Below are 12,704 nucleotides of genomic sequence, written 5' to 3'. Positions count from 1 at the left end.
TGTAAATCAGTTTCATTCATGTGATCCGGGTTGTTTCTGCTGCAGCTGCACCGATTCTCCAAGGTCCATTTCAATGAAGAAACCAGATTTTTAGTCGCAGTCATTTCTGCCACAAAATCTGCTGCGTTTGACTGCACCTATACATTCTTGACTGAGCGCTCAAACGTCTCCGGGATAAACTTTACGCTCCGTTCTGTATTGCGGCTTTTTTTTTTTAGAGTACTCTAGCATTGCAAGCTATTATACAGTACACATGTTTGCAAGCTGCTTTCTCCTGGTATCCCTTAACTATTTACTGGCCAGATGCGCATTTTTTATTTTTAACTATAATAAGATGTGTAAGCCCTATGGCAGTTTTTTTTTTTATCATTGAACGGCATGCAGAACGCAAGTAAGGAGTTTTTGATGGTTCCTGAGTCCGTCTCTGGCACCGCTGCTGTGCTCCTGTCCCTGCCAAAAACGCATTATGGTCAATATGGGGTTAAAGGTGTGTGTGTGTGTCACAACACAATTATAAAGGAATTCCTTCCTCCCGGTGTGAGGCTGAGCCTCCTCCCCACATTATATAAGGGGCTGGCACTGCAGCAGGGTAATCACTCAGTGGACAGCTCCTGGTGCTGAACTGAACACAGACTAGGAGCTTCACGTCCAACAAAGCCATCAGTGCTCCAGCACTACACTTACTCAAGTAAAGGACTTCACCGAAGACAAAGCCATGATCCCCGGAGCTTGTTGGAGATGTTTTCTCCTCTCCTTCTTTTTTCTAAGAGGGTCCGCACAGAATTTTGCACAAACGAGGTTTATCTGCACTTCAGTGCCTGTTGACATGGATATGTGCACTTCGTCAATGCAGAACAGTGGTCCTACCGAAGACCTGAAGACCACCATCTTACAGCTAAGAGAGACGGTCATCCAGCAAAAAGAGACTATCATGAATCAAAAAGATACTATCAGGGACCTGACTGGAAAACTGGCAAGGTGTGAGGGGCAAACAATCCTGGAGATACCTCCTAGTGAACCCAAAGTTGGCGCCCCAGGTTCCAGGAAAAAAGAGACGGGGACTACCAAAAACACAATGGGAGATTTGTCCAGGACCCCTACGGCTGAGACACTCACTCAGCTTGGGCAGACTCTACAAAGTCTGAAGACCAGGCTGGAGAACTTGGAGGTGAGTCTAGCTCTACTATTCTTGAGAATTTGATTGATTGGTCAATGAATGATAGGCGAAATCTATTGGATTGTATGTGTGCAGTGCAACCTTGTCTAATATACCGGGGCTTGCATTGGGTATGCTGCCACTTTTACACCAAAACCTTGTCGCCTTGATATTCTTATGTGAACTTCGGTGCCGTCCATAGCTACTCAAGTCAATAAGCTGGTAATGAGCTGTTTTCATTAAGTAAGTGCCATGTTATTGATGCTCGTGACAATCCACTTACTGATTCCTTGATGTTGCTCCTTGCAGCAGTACAGCCGAGGCAATGCTTCTGCCCAAGCCACCAGCCTGAAAGATTTACTGCAAACCAAGATAGATGACTTGGAGAAGCAAGTCCTTTCCAGGGTGAACAACCTAGAAGAGGGCAAGGTGAACCTGAAGAATGAGACCGAGCTGAGAGGAAAGATTGAGAGTGCTTTGACCTCCCTCCAGCAGAGGATCACAGACTTGGAGAAAGGTGATGAGATAAACTTACCTGGTCTAGAGATACAAAGGGCCATTGTGTTCACCAATGGACCATTCATTCTTGTAGATGATGATGCCAAGGAGGGGGCACATTTTACAGATATTTATAACCTTTCACATATAGTCTTCCAGACATAGTCTAGGTGGTTTGAATGCATAGATTGTTTTCAAGGACCATCCACGTAATAACGAATCCCTTTATAAAGGCTCAAAACCCACCGGTGTCTTGGAGGACAGATGGCTGGTAAGACGGTGCCATAGAACCATCTGCAATATAGTAATCACATTCCTTATAATGGTCCCCTGATGACGTCATCGGTGTTATAAAGAGCAGCCATGTGTGAAAGGACTACAAGTGCCAAAATTGCCTGATGTTCACCTGTGTCTGATTTCCGTCTCGCAGTTTGTTACGCAACACAGATAGGATTTGCCATGTCCCACATCTCCTGTGCACTGGTCTCTACCTGCATAGAGCATGACGGGGGTGGTATTCTCATTGCAGATGTGTTCTCAGGTCTAGGTGACCTATGAAGGTTTCAGCTCGCTCAGCATTTTTATCCTGCCAGACCACAGTTTGCTTTATAATTTGCGTCCATTCAAGCCGGTTTTGCCACAGGATGCCAGCAGAATATTGATCGGTGTTTGCCATCCGTTGTTTTACAGCATTGTAAGAGCTACAAGTACCCAAAGCACTTTCATCCTGACTAGTATTAAATGTAATCTTGATCGGGGCTGTTGCTTTGGCGCCCCCTGCTGTTTGTAAGGGAGGTGACATGGAGTGATCTCATAGGACATAGGCAGCAATTTCATATGGTTTCCAATAATAAAATATATATGTTTTTTATTTTTTTTCAGGTCAAAAGGAGAGCAGACCTGCAGACAAGTTCCAGCTCACATTTCCTCTGAGGACTAACTACATGTATGCCAAAGTGAAAAAGAGTCTACCAGAAATGTATGCGTTCACTGTCTGCATGTGGCTAAAATCCAATGCTTCCCCAGGCGTTGGCACCCCATTTTCTTACGCAGTCCCTGGCCAAGCCAACGAACTGGTACTCATTGAGTGGGGGAACAACCCAATGGAAATACTAATTAATGACAAGGTACGTATTTGTTACTTGTAATTACTACTAATACTACTGTCATGTAATAATGTAACATTTCTATCCCCACCTAGAGGCCATAGGGGTGTACTACAGCCAATAAAATTAAATTGTTTCTGATGGTTATAAAACAAAAAAGTTGGGAATATGAACCCAATCGTGTTTTTGCAGTACTGTGTGTATTCTAGATAACATATATAGGATGATGTATTCATAGGCGGTAAATTTATAAGGGCATTAGAAGCCAAACAACCAACGATGGCGTATACATGTTACAGAAATCTAGGGTATTGTCTAATGTTCTCATTGATTGGGAGAACTTAAGCTTTTCTAATGTGATCAGAACTCATTCATTATAAAGTTTAGGCTTCTGCTTATATTATCTGTAAGTTGCACTTCTCAGAATGTGTCTTCTGTCCTACAGGTGGCAAAACTGCCCTTTGTGATCAACGATGGCAAATGGCATCACATATGTATCGCCTGGACCACAAGAGATGGAGTGTGGGAAGCCTATCAGGATGGGGTATTAAGGGGAAATGGGGAAAATCTGGCTCCTTATCACCCTATCAAACATCAGGGAGTGCTGGTCATTGGTCAAGAGCAGGTAATTACTACTCTCTTTTTGTCGACTTGCTACTAAAAAATGTTGTTCAGCTTTTTTGGGAACCTCATGGCAAAAAGGTGTAGAAGGTGTAAGATGTGTGATTATTTCAATGCATGCGAGTTCTTAAAAGTAAAAGTGTTTGGAAAATAGATTTTATTAACAGGGTCAATATAAAGATTTGATATATGAAATATTAATAGGAACTGTATAACGGACTTGAGGGCATCAGTTGTATGTAGACGTAAGGCAGTTCCATTGTTAAATTAGGAAAGGATTCTTTGCGGTAAAAGATGTCATATTTTGGAATGTATTAACACAGGAGGTAGTAATAGCAAAATCACATGATTTATCTTGAAAGTTATCATTAATGAGAGATTAGTATGGAGTAGGTTCAATGCAGGTAATACAACTGCCCATGCGGGGGCAGCGTTCAGTAAAGATCTGTTATTTTTTATTGTGCTGGCCATACATGTCCATATGTCGGCTTGAGAAAAGGAAAGAATCCCTTAACGACATGACTTCAAAGGCCATGTTCAGACATGGCGGATTTATCGTGGATTCCGCATCTTAAATTCACAAACTATTTACAGTACGTAGTGAATGGAGTTTTATATAACGCCATTCTCACATAGCGGATTTTTCCACTGGATTTTACACTTACACTTGGTGAAGCGTCATTAAAAAATTGTCACCCAAAAGGGGCGTGTAAATCAGAGCTCTGCGTAAGCGGAAAACTGGCAATTTGAAAAGCAATTCTTCTCAGATATGAAAATATTTTAACTGGGTCAGATCCATATCCTTGTCTATAGGGGGCAGTATTGCCTTAGCTAATGCTGGCACATTCAGGTCAATGGCTGAATTGGCAGACCCATTGTCCATTGAGTGTTTTTTAAAGGGCATATCCTTTGGGTCAACCTCTGGGACCCCATCCAACAGGAAACCAGCCCCCAGCGAGCACTTGTTGCATTGGTTTCAAAGGAGAGGTGTTCGCACCTGCACGCTGCTCTCTTTATTGAAGTCCCATACTCTTCAATAGAGAGAGCTGCATAGAAGCGTGGCCGCTTCTCAATGAAGCGACATTGCCTCTTTTCATTGGCAAAGGAGTCAACGGTCTCCATTCTCCTAATAAGTGGGGTCCCACAGGTGGACCCAAAGGATATGCCATAAATGCTTCAAATTAGAAAATCCCTTTTAAAAGGACAACTGCTGTCATTAGCCTGAACCTGACAGCAATAGTTAAGGGAATACTTGGATCTGACCAAGTGGGAAAATTTGGGAATATCCCTTTTAAATATTTCTTTACTCAACAGGGGGCGACAAATAGCACAGGAGAAAGCTCCTCCCAGATTCAGGAGAAAGCTCCTCCCATATTCAAGAAAATATTAAATCTGTTCTTCCTCAGGCATGATGGGAGTGATATTCAGAATAGAAATTGTATTTAGCAGGGCCTATTTTATGGGAAAATTCATTACCATTTATCTTAGGAGTGTCTAGAGTATCACTGACATTAATATCAGAAGTCAATGGAACTGCCCTTTAATACTCAATGCCCCGGATAATTCTATTGGTGTTCAATATTTCACAGGGATATCAGTATAATGCACTGAACAATTGTGTGCTGCAATCTGACGTGACACATCAATTCTTCATTTTCTATTTATTACTTTTCTTGCATTCCAAAAGGACACCCTCGGAGGTGGGTTTGATGCCACCCAGGCTTTTGTTGGGGAACTGGCCCATTTCAATATGTGGGATAGAAAACTCACAGTCGGAGAAGTCTATAACCTGGCAACTTGCAGCAACAAAGCACTGACTGGTAATGTCATTAGTTGGGCAGAGACTAACATTGAGATCTTTGGTGGCGCCACCAAGTGGACATTTGATGCATGTCGTCAGATCAACTGAACAGATTGCCCCTTGGATTTCCTTTTTTAGCTTCTAAAAGATATCATCAGCGTCATCCTGCACCTGCCTTTCTAGGGCTCATCAGTCGCAAGGGTGTTTTTCATTGCATTTTTTTCGGGAGAAAAAAAGAACAAAAACTTATTCCAGATCTTTTCTCTTGTTTTAACACTTTGCATCTTGGAGCGAACCTTCAGCAATTTGTAGGCACGCAAGGAGATTTCAGTCGGAAGGAGTTTTTTTTTTTTTTTTGTTTTTTTTAAGGGAGATTTCACTTCGAAGGTTTTGGTTTTCACATTGCCAACTGGGTTTAACCACTTCGCTGCTGGAGGGGTCTGTACAGTGATCAGTCCCAAGTGTCTCCAGCAGGGACGGGGTTAATCTTGAGTGCCTTGCGCTGGTACCAATACTCAGCACATTTTTTGTTGGTTTTTCATCCTTTTTTAAACTTTTCTTCTTGAAATGGTTCTTATAGATGTTTGTTTGAGGCCGTTCGGCCCATCTCCAGCTCATTCTTCTCTTTTTTTTATTTTTTTATTTCTTGATTGCTGTCAGTGAAAAGCTTCACACAGTCAGGGTTTGGGGACCGACTAACTCCAGCAGATTCTATGAGCATGGCAGACAATACAGCAGCCCTCCATTGGAGGAGGGTTTCGACACACAGTAGCATTTGTTTTTTGGAAATATCTATTTTTTGTAAATATTTTATTTCTCAGCACATGATGTTTCGCTTGTTTTTCTGTTAACGCCTCATGCGTGCATGATGAACGTCCTCTCGCGTTTGCTTTCACCCCCCCCCCCTTCGTTAAATGCGTTTCGGTCTGTGATTATTTCCGGAAAAGTTAGGGTTGATACATTATGAACTTTGCAAGGACACTACCGTGATTTGATAACGTTCCGGCTTTATTACGAGGAATCGTCTACTTTTGCAGGCATTAGTTCGAATATATTTTAACCCTTTGTAAAAAAAAAAAAAGAAGAAAAAATTGAAAAAAGAAAAATGGAATTTTCATATGCTGGGATATTCTTCTTATGGTTTAAAGCACTTTCACTACTAGCCGTGATTAGTGTAAATGGGACTTTATGGGGTTAATTTTCCCAGGCAAATATTCGCATAGCCTGTCTTAAAGTGTATCTAGGGCTTATGGAAAGGAGAGGTTGGCAAGATGCTGCTCTTAGGGTTTTTTGGGGGACCGGAATTAGAGAAACACGGCTTCTTTCTTACAAAAACAGCGCCACACCTGTCTATGGGTTGTGTCTGGTATTGCAGCTACGCTCCATTAAGGTGAATGGGGCAGAGCTGTAATACCACACACAGCCTGTGGACAGCTGTAGTGCTGTTTTTGTAATCCTGAATAACCCCTTTAAGGCCCTCCTTACAAAATCCAATGGCCGGCCCTCTCTGCTATCTTCGCTGTAGCTTTATTGCCGCGTTATTAAAACCTCTTCGGTTGGGATTTCTAGTTCTACAAGGTCGGAAGAGACACTTTTTTGCCATAGTTTGTCCTGCAGGAAGATCTCGCCTTAATGGAATTTAAGGGGGGAAAAAAAAGCTTTCTATATTTTTGCTTTATATATGGAAGAAGCAGTGGATGGGAGGAGGGATTGATCAAGCAAAAATTATTTTAAAGCCCAGTAAAGAGGGACGTACATAAAAGAAAAGGGGGAACTTATTGCAATGGAAAAGGCTGGTTCATGCCACCAGGACAGGAGGGCCCGTCTCTTTTTCTCCATAACCCCTGTCCTATCAGAGAAGGGCGTTCTTTGGAGTTTCGAAGGGGCCAATTTGGGCTAGGGCCCTTTCTCCACTTTTGCTCACACAGGGGCTCCCTCTATAGTACGTACTCCCCTGCCTATATATATGACTTTAACCTTGCAGCCTCCGAGATGTTGTTAGCGGAGTCAATAGCGCCCCCTTCTGTCAATGTAGCCATAGACAATCCCTAAGACTAAAGATGTCAAAACAGAATTTTCCTTATTGTATTTCAGACTTGCACTGAATCTAATATTCCTCTCAGGTACACACCATTTTATAATGGATGCTGTTTGAATTGTATTTTTACCTAATTACTGTGTAAACACCCCTCCCCCCCAGGCCATAATTTATGATGTAGCTATCGGGGTGGTAGTTCCTGTTTATTGCCTCCGGCGGGTGTGATGCCCCCACAAGCCTTCCTAGTTTTGATAACTCCGTGTTCTGTATCCGATTCAGAAAGGAAGTTTATTATATGTGATGTTGTATAAAAAAAAACTATGAAAAGATCTATACATAAATATATATATATATGAAAAGGTGCATTCAGACTTGGGCTACCCTCCCTCAAATGATGTAAAAAAAGAGAAATATAGAGAAAAGCACTTATTTTCACAGAATTTCTATGTTTTCTATGGCTTGTTTAAACTATTTGGAGAAGGACTATAGTCATATGAAATCTTATTGAGTTCTTTAGAGCAGGGGTCTGCAACTGGTGGACCTCAGGCTTAAAGTGGACTTCATCATCCAGCATGCCCTTGACAGATATGAGTGGCAGACCACTCATTTGGGGTAAGAAATTTACAATTGGCTTTGTGCTGGCCTCTGTCTGAGCAGAACAGAGTATTTCAGGAATCTGAATTCTATGTATAACCCTTGAACTGGAGGACCACTACTCCCAATATGTAAGTTTTATGTAGTCTAGTTCGACTAAGGACTCATGCAAAGTCAATTAGACCGAAGCAGGGAAATATAGTTTTACATGGTGCCCTCTCTAATAGGGCATATGGACATTCTTTGCTTCCCCTTCAACTAGTTTGGGGGGCAACAAATCCTCATAGCCCCAGTTATAGAGGTTGTGACTTCTTCAGCCTTTACCCAGGTTATACCCTATCTAAATGATATGACAACCTCATAGTTGATATTATACAGTATGATTTCTTTTGCTCTTGATATTGTAAGCAGAAGTTGTTTCTCAATGCCAATGTGCTGCTGGATATTTTGAAAGGGGGTCATTACTTTTAGATTTCTATATGCTTGTATATAGGGAATACAGTCCTGATGCAGAAATGTTGTTATATTCCCAAGTACGATATAGTTAGTACGGTAACATCGAGACCGGGATAACTAAAAGGGGACCTACTCCAAACTTTGGCTCTCCAGCCATCGCGAAACGACAATGCCCATCGTGCCCTGTCAGGGCAATCCAGATGTTATAGTTCCGAATCAAATGGAGGGCAAGAGGATGGAGAGTGCTGGTCTAGGCTGTTTTTATCTTGGTCGTGTTTGGTTACTGCACTGCTTTGCATGAGAAACCCAGCAGAGCTAATAGGGCAACCAAAAACGAATTTCTCAGTTAAAACAATGCAAATCCACGTATTGAAGTAGTTCGAAGGAACCTTGTACAATGTAGTAAATTTAAAGTTGTTTGTAGTTGTCCCTCTGACAACCATAGCTGACCATATATCGCCCCATTCCAAAGCCAACGAGGTGAGACAAGGAGTTGGATTATGTTAACAGATCTATGAGGTCTTACTGGTGGCACATAATGGGTGTGATGATGACATATGTCAATGAGGTTCCGCCTGGCTATTGCCGCCCGGAGGTTGTTACATAAGAATTTTCCAAAAACTTGACCTTCTGTTACTGGTTTAGTGACCCTTTAATCATTTGTAGACACCAGGGCAAAGTAATAGACCGAGGCAACTTCAAGGAACTGTATGTATACCTCCTCCGTCTCAATAAGATTTCTTATCAACTGTCCTGCATCACTGTGGTATAGGGAATACTGTACAACTGAACGAGATCCAAGCGCAAAACAAGATTTTTATTCAATGTAATATACCAGCCCTAGAATCGATAACGGGATCGAGTGACTACTATATCGGCTCACATACTAAGTATTATTCCATGTTTTTGCAAACCAAAGCTGTAAATTTCCCATGAACCTCGGTGTCATCCTCTATATCTATTTTGTTCTTTTGGATTTGAATGGGCCTCTTATGACCACCATTTGTTTATTCTGTTTATGCCCCCCCCCCCCATTCTGCTTTTATGTTCAGTTTCACTGCTGAAATTGTTGACTTTATTTTTACACAATAAAAAGAGAAGAAGCAATCTGACTTTATTACTTGTTTTTTTGGGACCTATTAAAATATTAGTAAAAAAAGACTGCAGGAAGATGGACGGTCAAAGGATAAGAAGTATTCCCTGATTGTTGTTGATCAAGCAGTCCAGGCTTAGAAATAAAGGCCTGCGCTTTTTCCACATTTGTGCATGGACTGTATCTGGTATTGCAGCTTAGCCCCATTCACATGAATATTGCAATACCAGACACATCCCATGAACAAGAGTGGCGCTGTTTCTGGAAAAAAAACTTTTAAGAAAGGTAAGTGGTGGAGGATGTGGGTACAGAAATTTACTCCTGGATACATCATACCTACCTATATAACAATGTATTTTCTGTGCTAATTAGTTGCATAAAATACCTTTAAAGCTGTTGGAGCTCCCTTTTTGTGAAGCAGAGCTTCTAATCTTCTGCTTTCGATCACACAGACATAATAAAATGCCTGCAGCTGCCATAGGGGGAGCTCATTGCATATGGATTAATACAGCTGCCATTGAAATCATTGGGTGCTGTATTAATCTGTATACAGTGAGCTCCCTCTAGGGGTGGCTGCAGGTAAACAGAATTTAATTGTGAAGGGGGCATCTGGAGCGTTCAGGGTCTGGCCTGCTTTTCAGCATGTGCCCCATAGTAGTGGCATTATTATTAAACCACTTATAATTTAGCAAGGAACCTTCTAGACCACCTGGTATGAAAAATATATAGAGTGTCACCTGAGACTGGAGGATTCCTTACTTATAGGGGATAGAAGCAGTAGGAAGCCCCCATAAAAATTGTTCTGTTCTATCTCCGTGGTAACATCAATATATAGTCAGCTTCTAGGTGTCTATACTGTTCCTACCGTTTTGTGTATGCAGCTCCTATGTAGATCCATCTTTTGGTTGCCAAAAAGAGGAGGCAGATTGGACACACAGATTGCTTGTGAACTTTAAGGAGACACATAGGTGCTGTATACACAAAACGGGAAGAGATTTTTTTTATTTTTTAAAAGTTGCTTTATTTTTAGTGGACGGAAGGTTTTGTAATATGGGTAATGCTTTCCTGAGAAATCCCTGCCGACTATTCCATTAGAACTTTCATTTAGAAGCATCTTGAACGTCCTGGTCTCTCTGCTTTTATCGCCTCCTTCGCCCTTCAGGTCACGTGGATTCTAAGATGATTCTGGCTTTACGCAGTGACATAACATCCAGTCTTAATTATTCTTAGAAAGACTTATTTTTTTCCTTTTGACCTTGCACAATGTCTCTGGGGACTGGTGTTAGAATTCTTTCATTCTGGCATTAGCTGATTTTATGTAAGGTGGGAGGAGCGGCCTCATCAAGTCTAAGACTCATTCATCACTGAGAAAAAAGGTTAGATGGAAAATATCTAAATGATGGCTCTGGAATATGGTGATAGATCGAAAGATAGATATGAGATAAAGGAGATAGATAGGAATTACTTTCAGGAGATAGGTAGATAGATATGAGATACAGATAGATAGATAGATAGATAGATAGATAGATAGATAGATAGATAGATAGATAGATAGATAGATAGATAGATACGAGAGATATTAGATAGATATGAGATAGATATTAGATAGATAGATAGATATTAGGGGGATAGATATTAGGTAGGTAGATAGATATGAGATAGATATTGGATAGATATTAGATAGACAGATAGATATTAGGTAGATAGATAGATATTAGGTAGATAGATATTAGGTAGATAGATAGATAGATATTAGGGAGATAGATATTAGATAGATAGATAGATAGATAGATATGAGATAGATATTAGATAGATAGATATTAGGAAGATAGATATTAGGTAGATAGATAGATAGATATTAGATAGATAGATAGATAGATAGATAGATAGATATGAGATAGATAGATAGATAGAGAGATAGATATTAGATAGATAGATATTAGATAGATAGATAGATATTAGATAGATAGATATTAGATAGATAGATAGATATTAGATAGATAGATAGATATTAGGTAGATAGATAGATATGAGATAGATATTAGGTAGATAGATAGAGATAGATATTAGGTAGATAGATAGATAGAGATAGATATTATGTAGATAGATAGATATGAGATAGATATTGGATAGATATTAGATAGATAGATAGATATTAGGTAGATAGATAGATAGATATGAGATAGATATTAGGTAGATAGACAGATAGATAGATATTAGGTAGATAGATATTAGGTAGATAGATAGATAGATAGATATTAGGGAGATAGATATTAGATAGATAGATACGAGAGATATTAGATAGATATGAGATAGATATTAGATAGATAGATAGATATTAGGGGGATAGATATTAGGTAGGTAGATAGATATGAGATAGATATTGGATAAATATTAGATAGACAGATAGATATTAGGTAGATAGATAGATATTAGGTAGATAGATATTAGGTAGATAGATAGATATTAGGGAGATAGATATTAGATAGATAGATAGATATGAGATAGATATTAGATAGATAGATAGATATTAGGAAGATAGATATTAGGTAGATAGATAGATAGATATTAGGTAGATAGATAGATAGATAGATATTAGATAGATATGAGATGGATATTAGATAGATAGCTAGATATGAGATAGATAGATAGATATTAGGGAGATAGATATTAGGTAGATAGATAGATAGATAGATATTAGGTAGATAGATAGATATTAGATAGATATTAGATAGATAGATAGATATTAGATAGATATGAGATAGATATTAGGTAGATAGATAGATATTAGATAGATAGATATTAGGTAGATAGATAGAGATAGATATTAGGTAGATAGATATGAGATAGATATTAGGTAGATAGATATTAGGGAGATAGATATTAGGTAGATAGATATTAGGGAGATAGATATTAGATAGATAGATAGATAGATAGATAGATATGACATAGATATTAGATAGATAGATAGATAGATACATAGATAGATATTAGATAGATAGATAGATAGATATTAGATAGATAGATATTAGATAGATAGATAGATATTAGGTAGATAGATAGATAGATATGGGATAGATATTAGATAGATAGATAGATAGATAGGTAGATATGGGATAGATATTAGATAGATAGATATGAGATAGATATTAGATAGATAGATATTAGGAAGATAGATATTAGGTAGATAGATAGATATTAGATAGATAGATAATAGATAGATAGATAGATATTAGATAGATAGATAGATAGATATTAGATAGATAGATATTAGGTAGATATGAGATAGATAGATATTAGGTAGATAGATAGATAGATAGATATGAGATAGATAGATATTA

At 39.2% G+C, this 12,704-nt stretch overlaps 1 protein-coding gene across 1 annotated transcript; it reads left to right on the top strand.

Moving 5' to 3' along the window:
• Positions 1-515: 515 nt before the first annotated feature.
• On the top strand, positions 516-9,370 carry NPTX1 (neuronal pentraxin 1). The gene is made up of 5 exons (XM_075846172.1): positions 516-1,168; positions 1,466-1,673; positions 2,537-2,781; positions 3,206-3,385; positions 5,069-9,370. Exons 1-5 carry the CDS (start codon positions 716-718, stop codon positions 5,288-5,290), a joined length of 1,308 nt encoding a protein of 435 aa, XP_075702287.1. The 5' UTR covers positions 516-715; the 3' UTR covers positions 5,291-9,370.
• The last annotated feature ends 3,334 nt before the right edge of the window (positions 9,371-12,704 follow it).

This window comes from Rhinoderma darwinii, chromosome 13 (genome assembly GCF_050947455.1).
Source record: "Rhinoderma darwinii isolate aRhiDar2 chromosome 13, aRhiDar2.hap1, whole genome shotgun sequence".
Taxonomy (NCBI): Eukaryota; Metazoa; Chordata; class Amphibia; order Anura; family Rhinodermatidae; genus Rhinoderma; species Rhinoderma darwinii.
Note: the sequence above shows the minus strand (reverse complement) of the source record. Positions and strands in the feature narration are given on the sequence as shown.

Coding starts and splice junctions, on each gene's coding strand:
- NPTX1 (XM_075846172.1), top strand. CDS start 716: ATGATCCCCGGAGCTTGTTGGAGATGTTTTCTCCTCTCCTTCTTTTTT. Junction 2,782..3,205: donor AAATACTAATTAATGACAAG/GTACGTATTTGT, acceptor TCTGTCCTACAG/GTGGCAAAACTGCCCTTTGT. Junction 3,386..5,068: donor TGGTCATTGGTCAAGAGCAG/GTAATTACTACT, acceptor GCATTCCAAAAG/GACACCCTCGGAGGTGGGTT.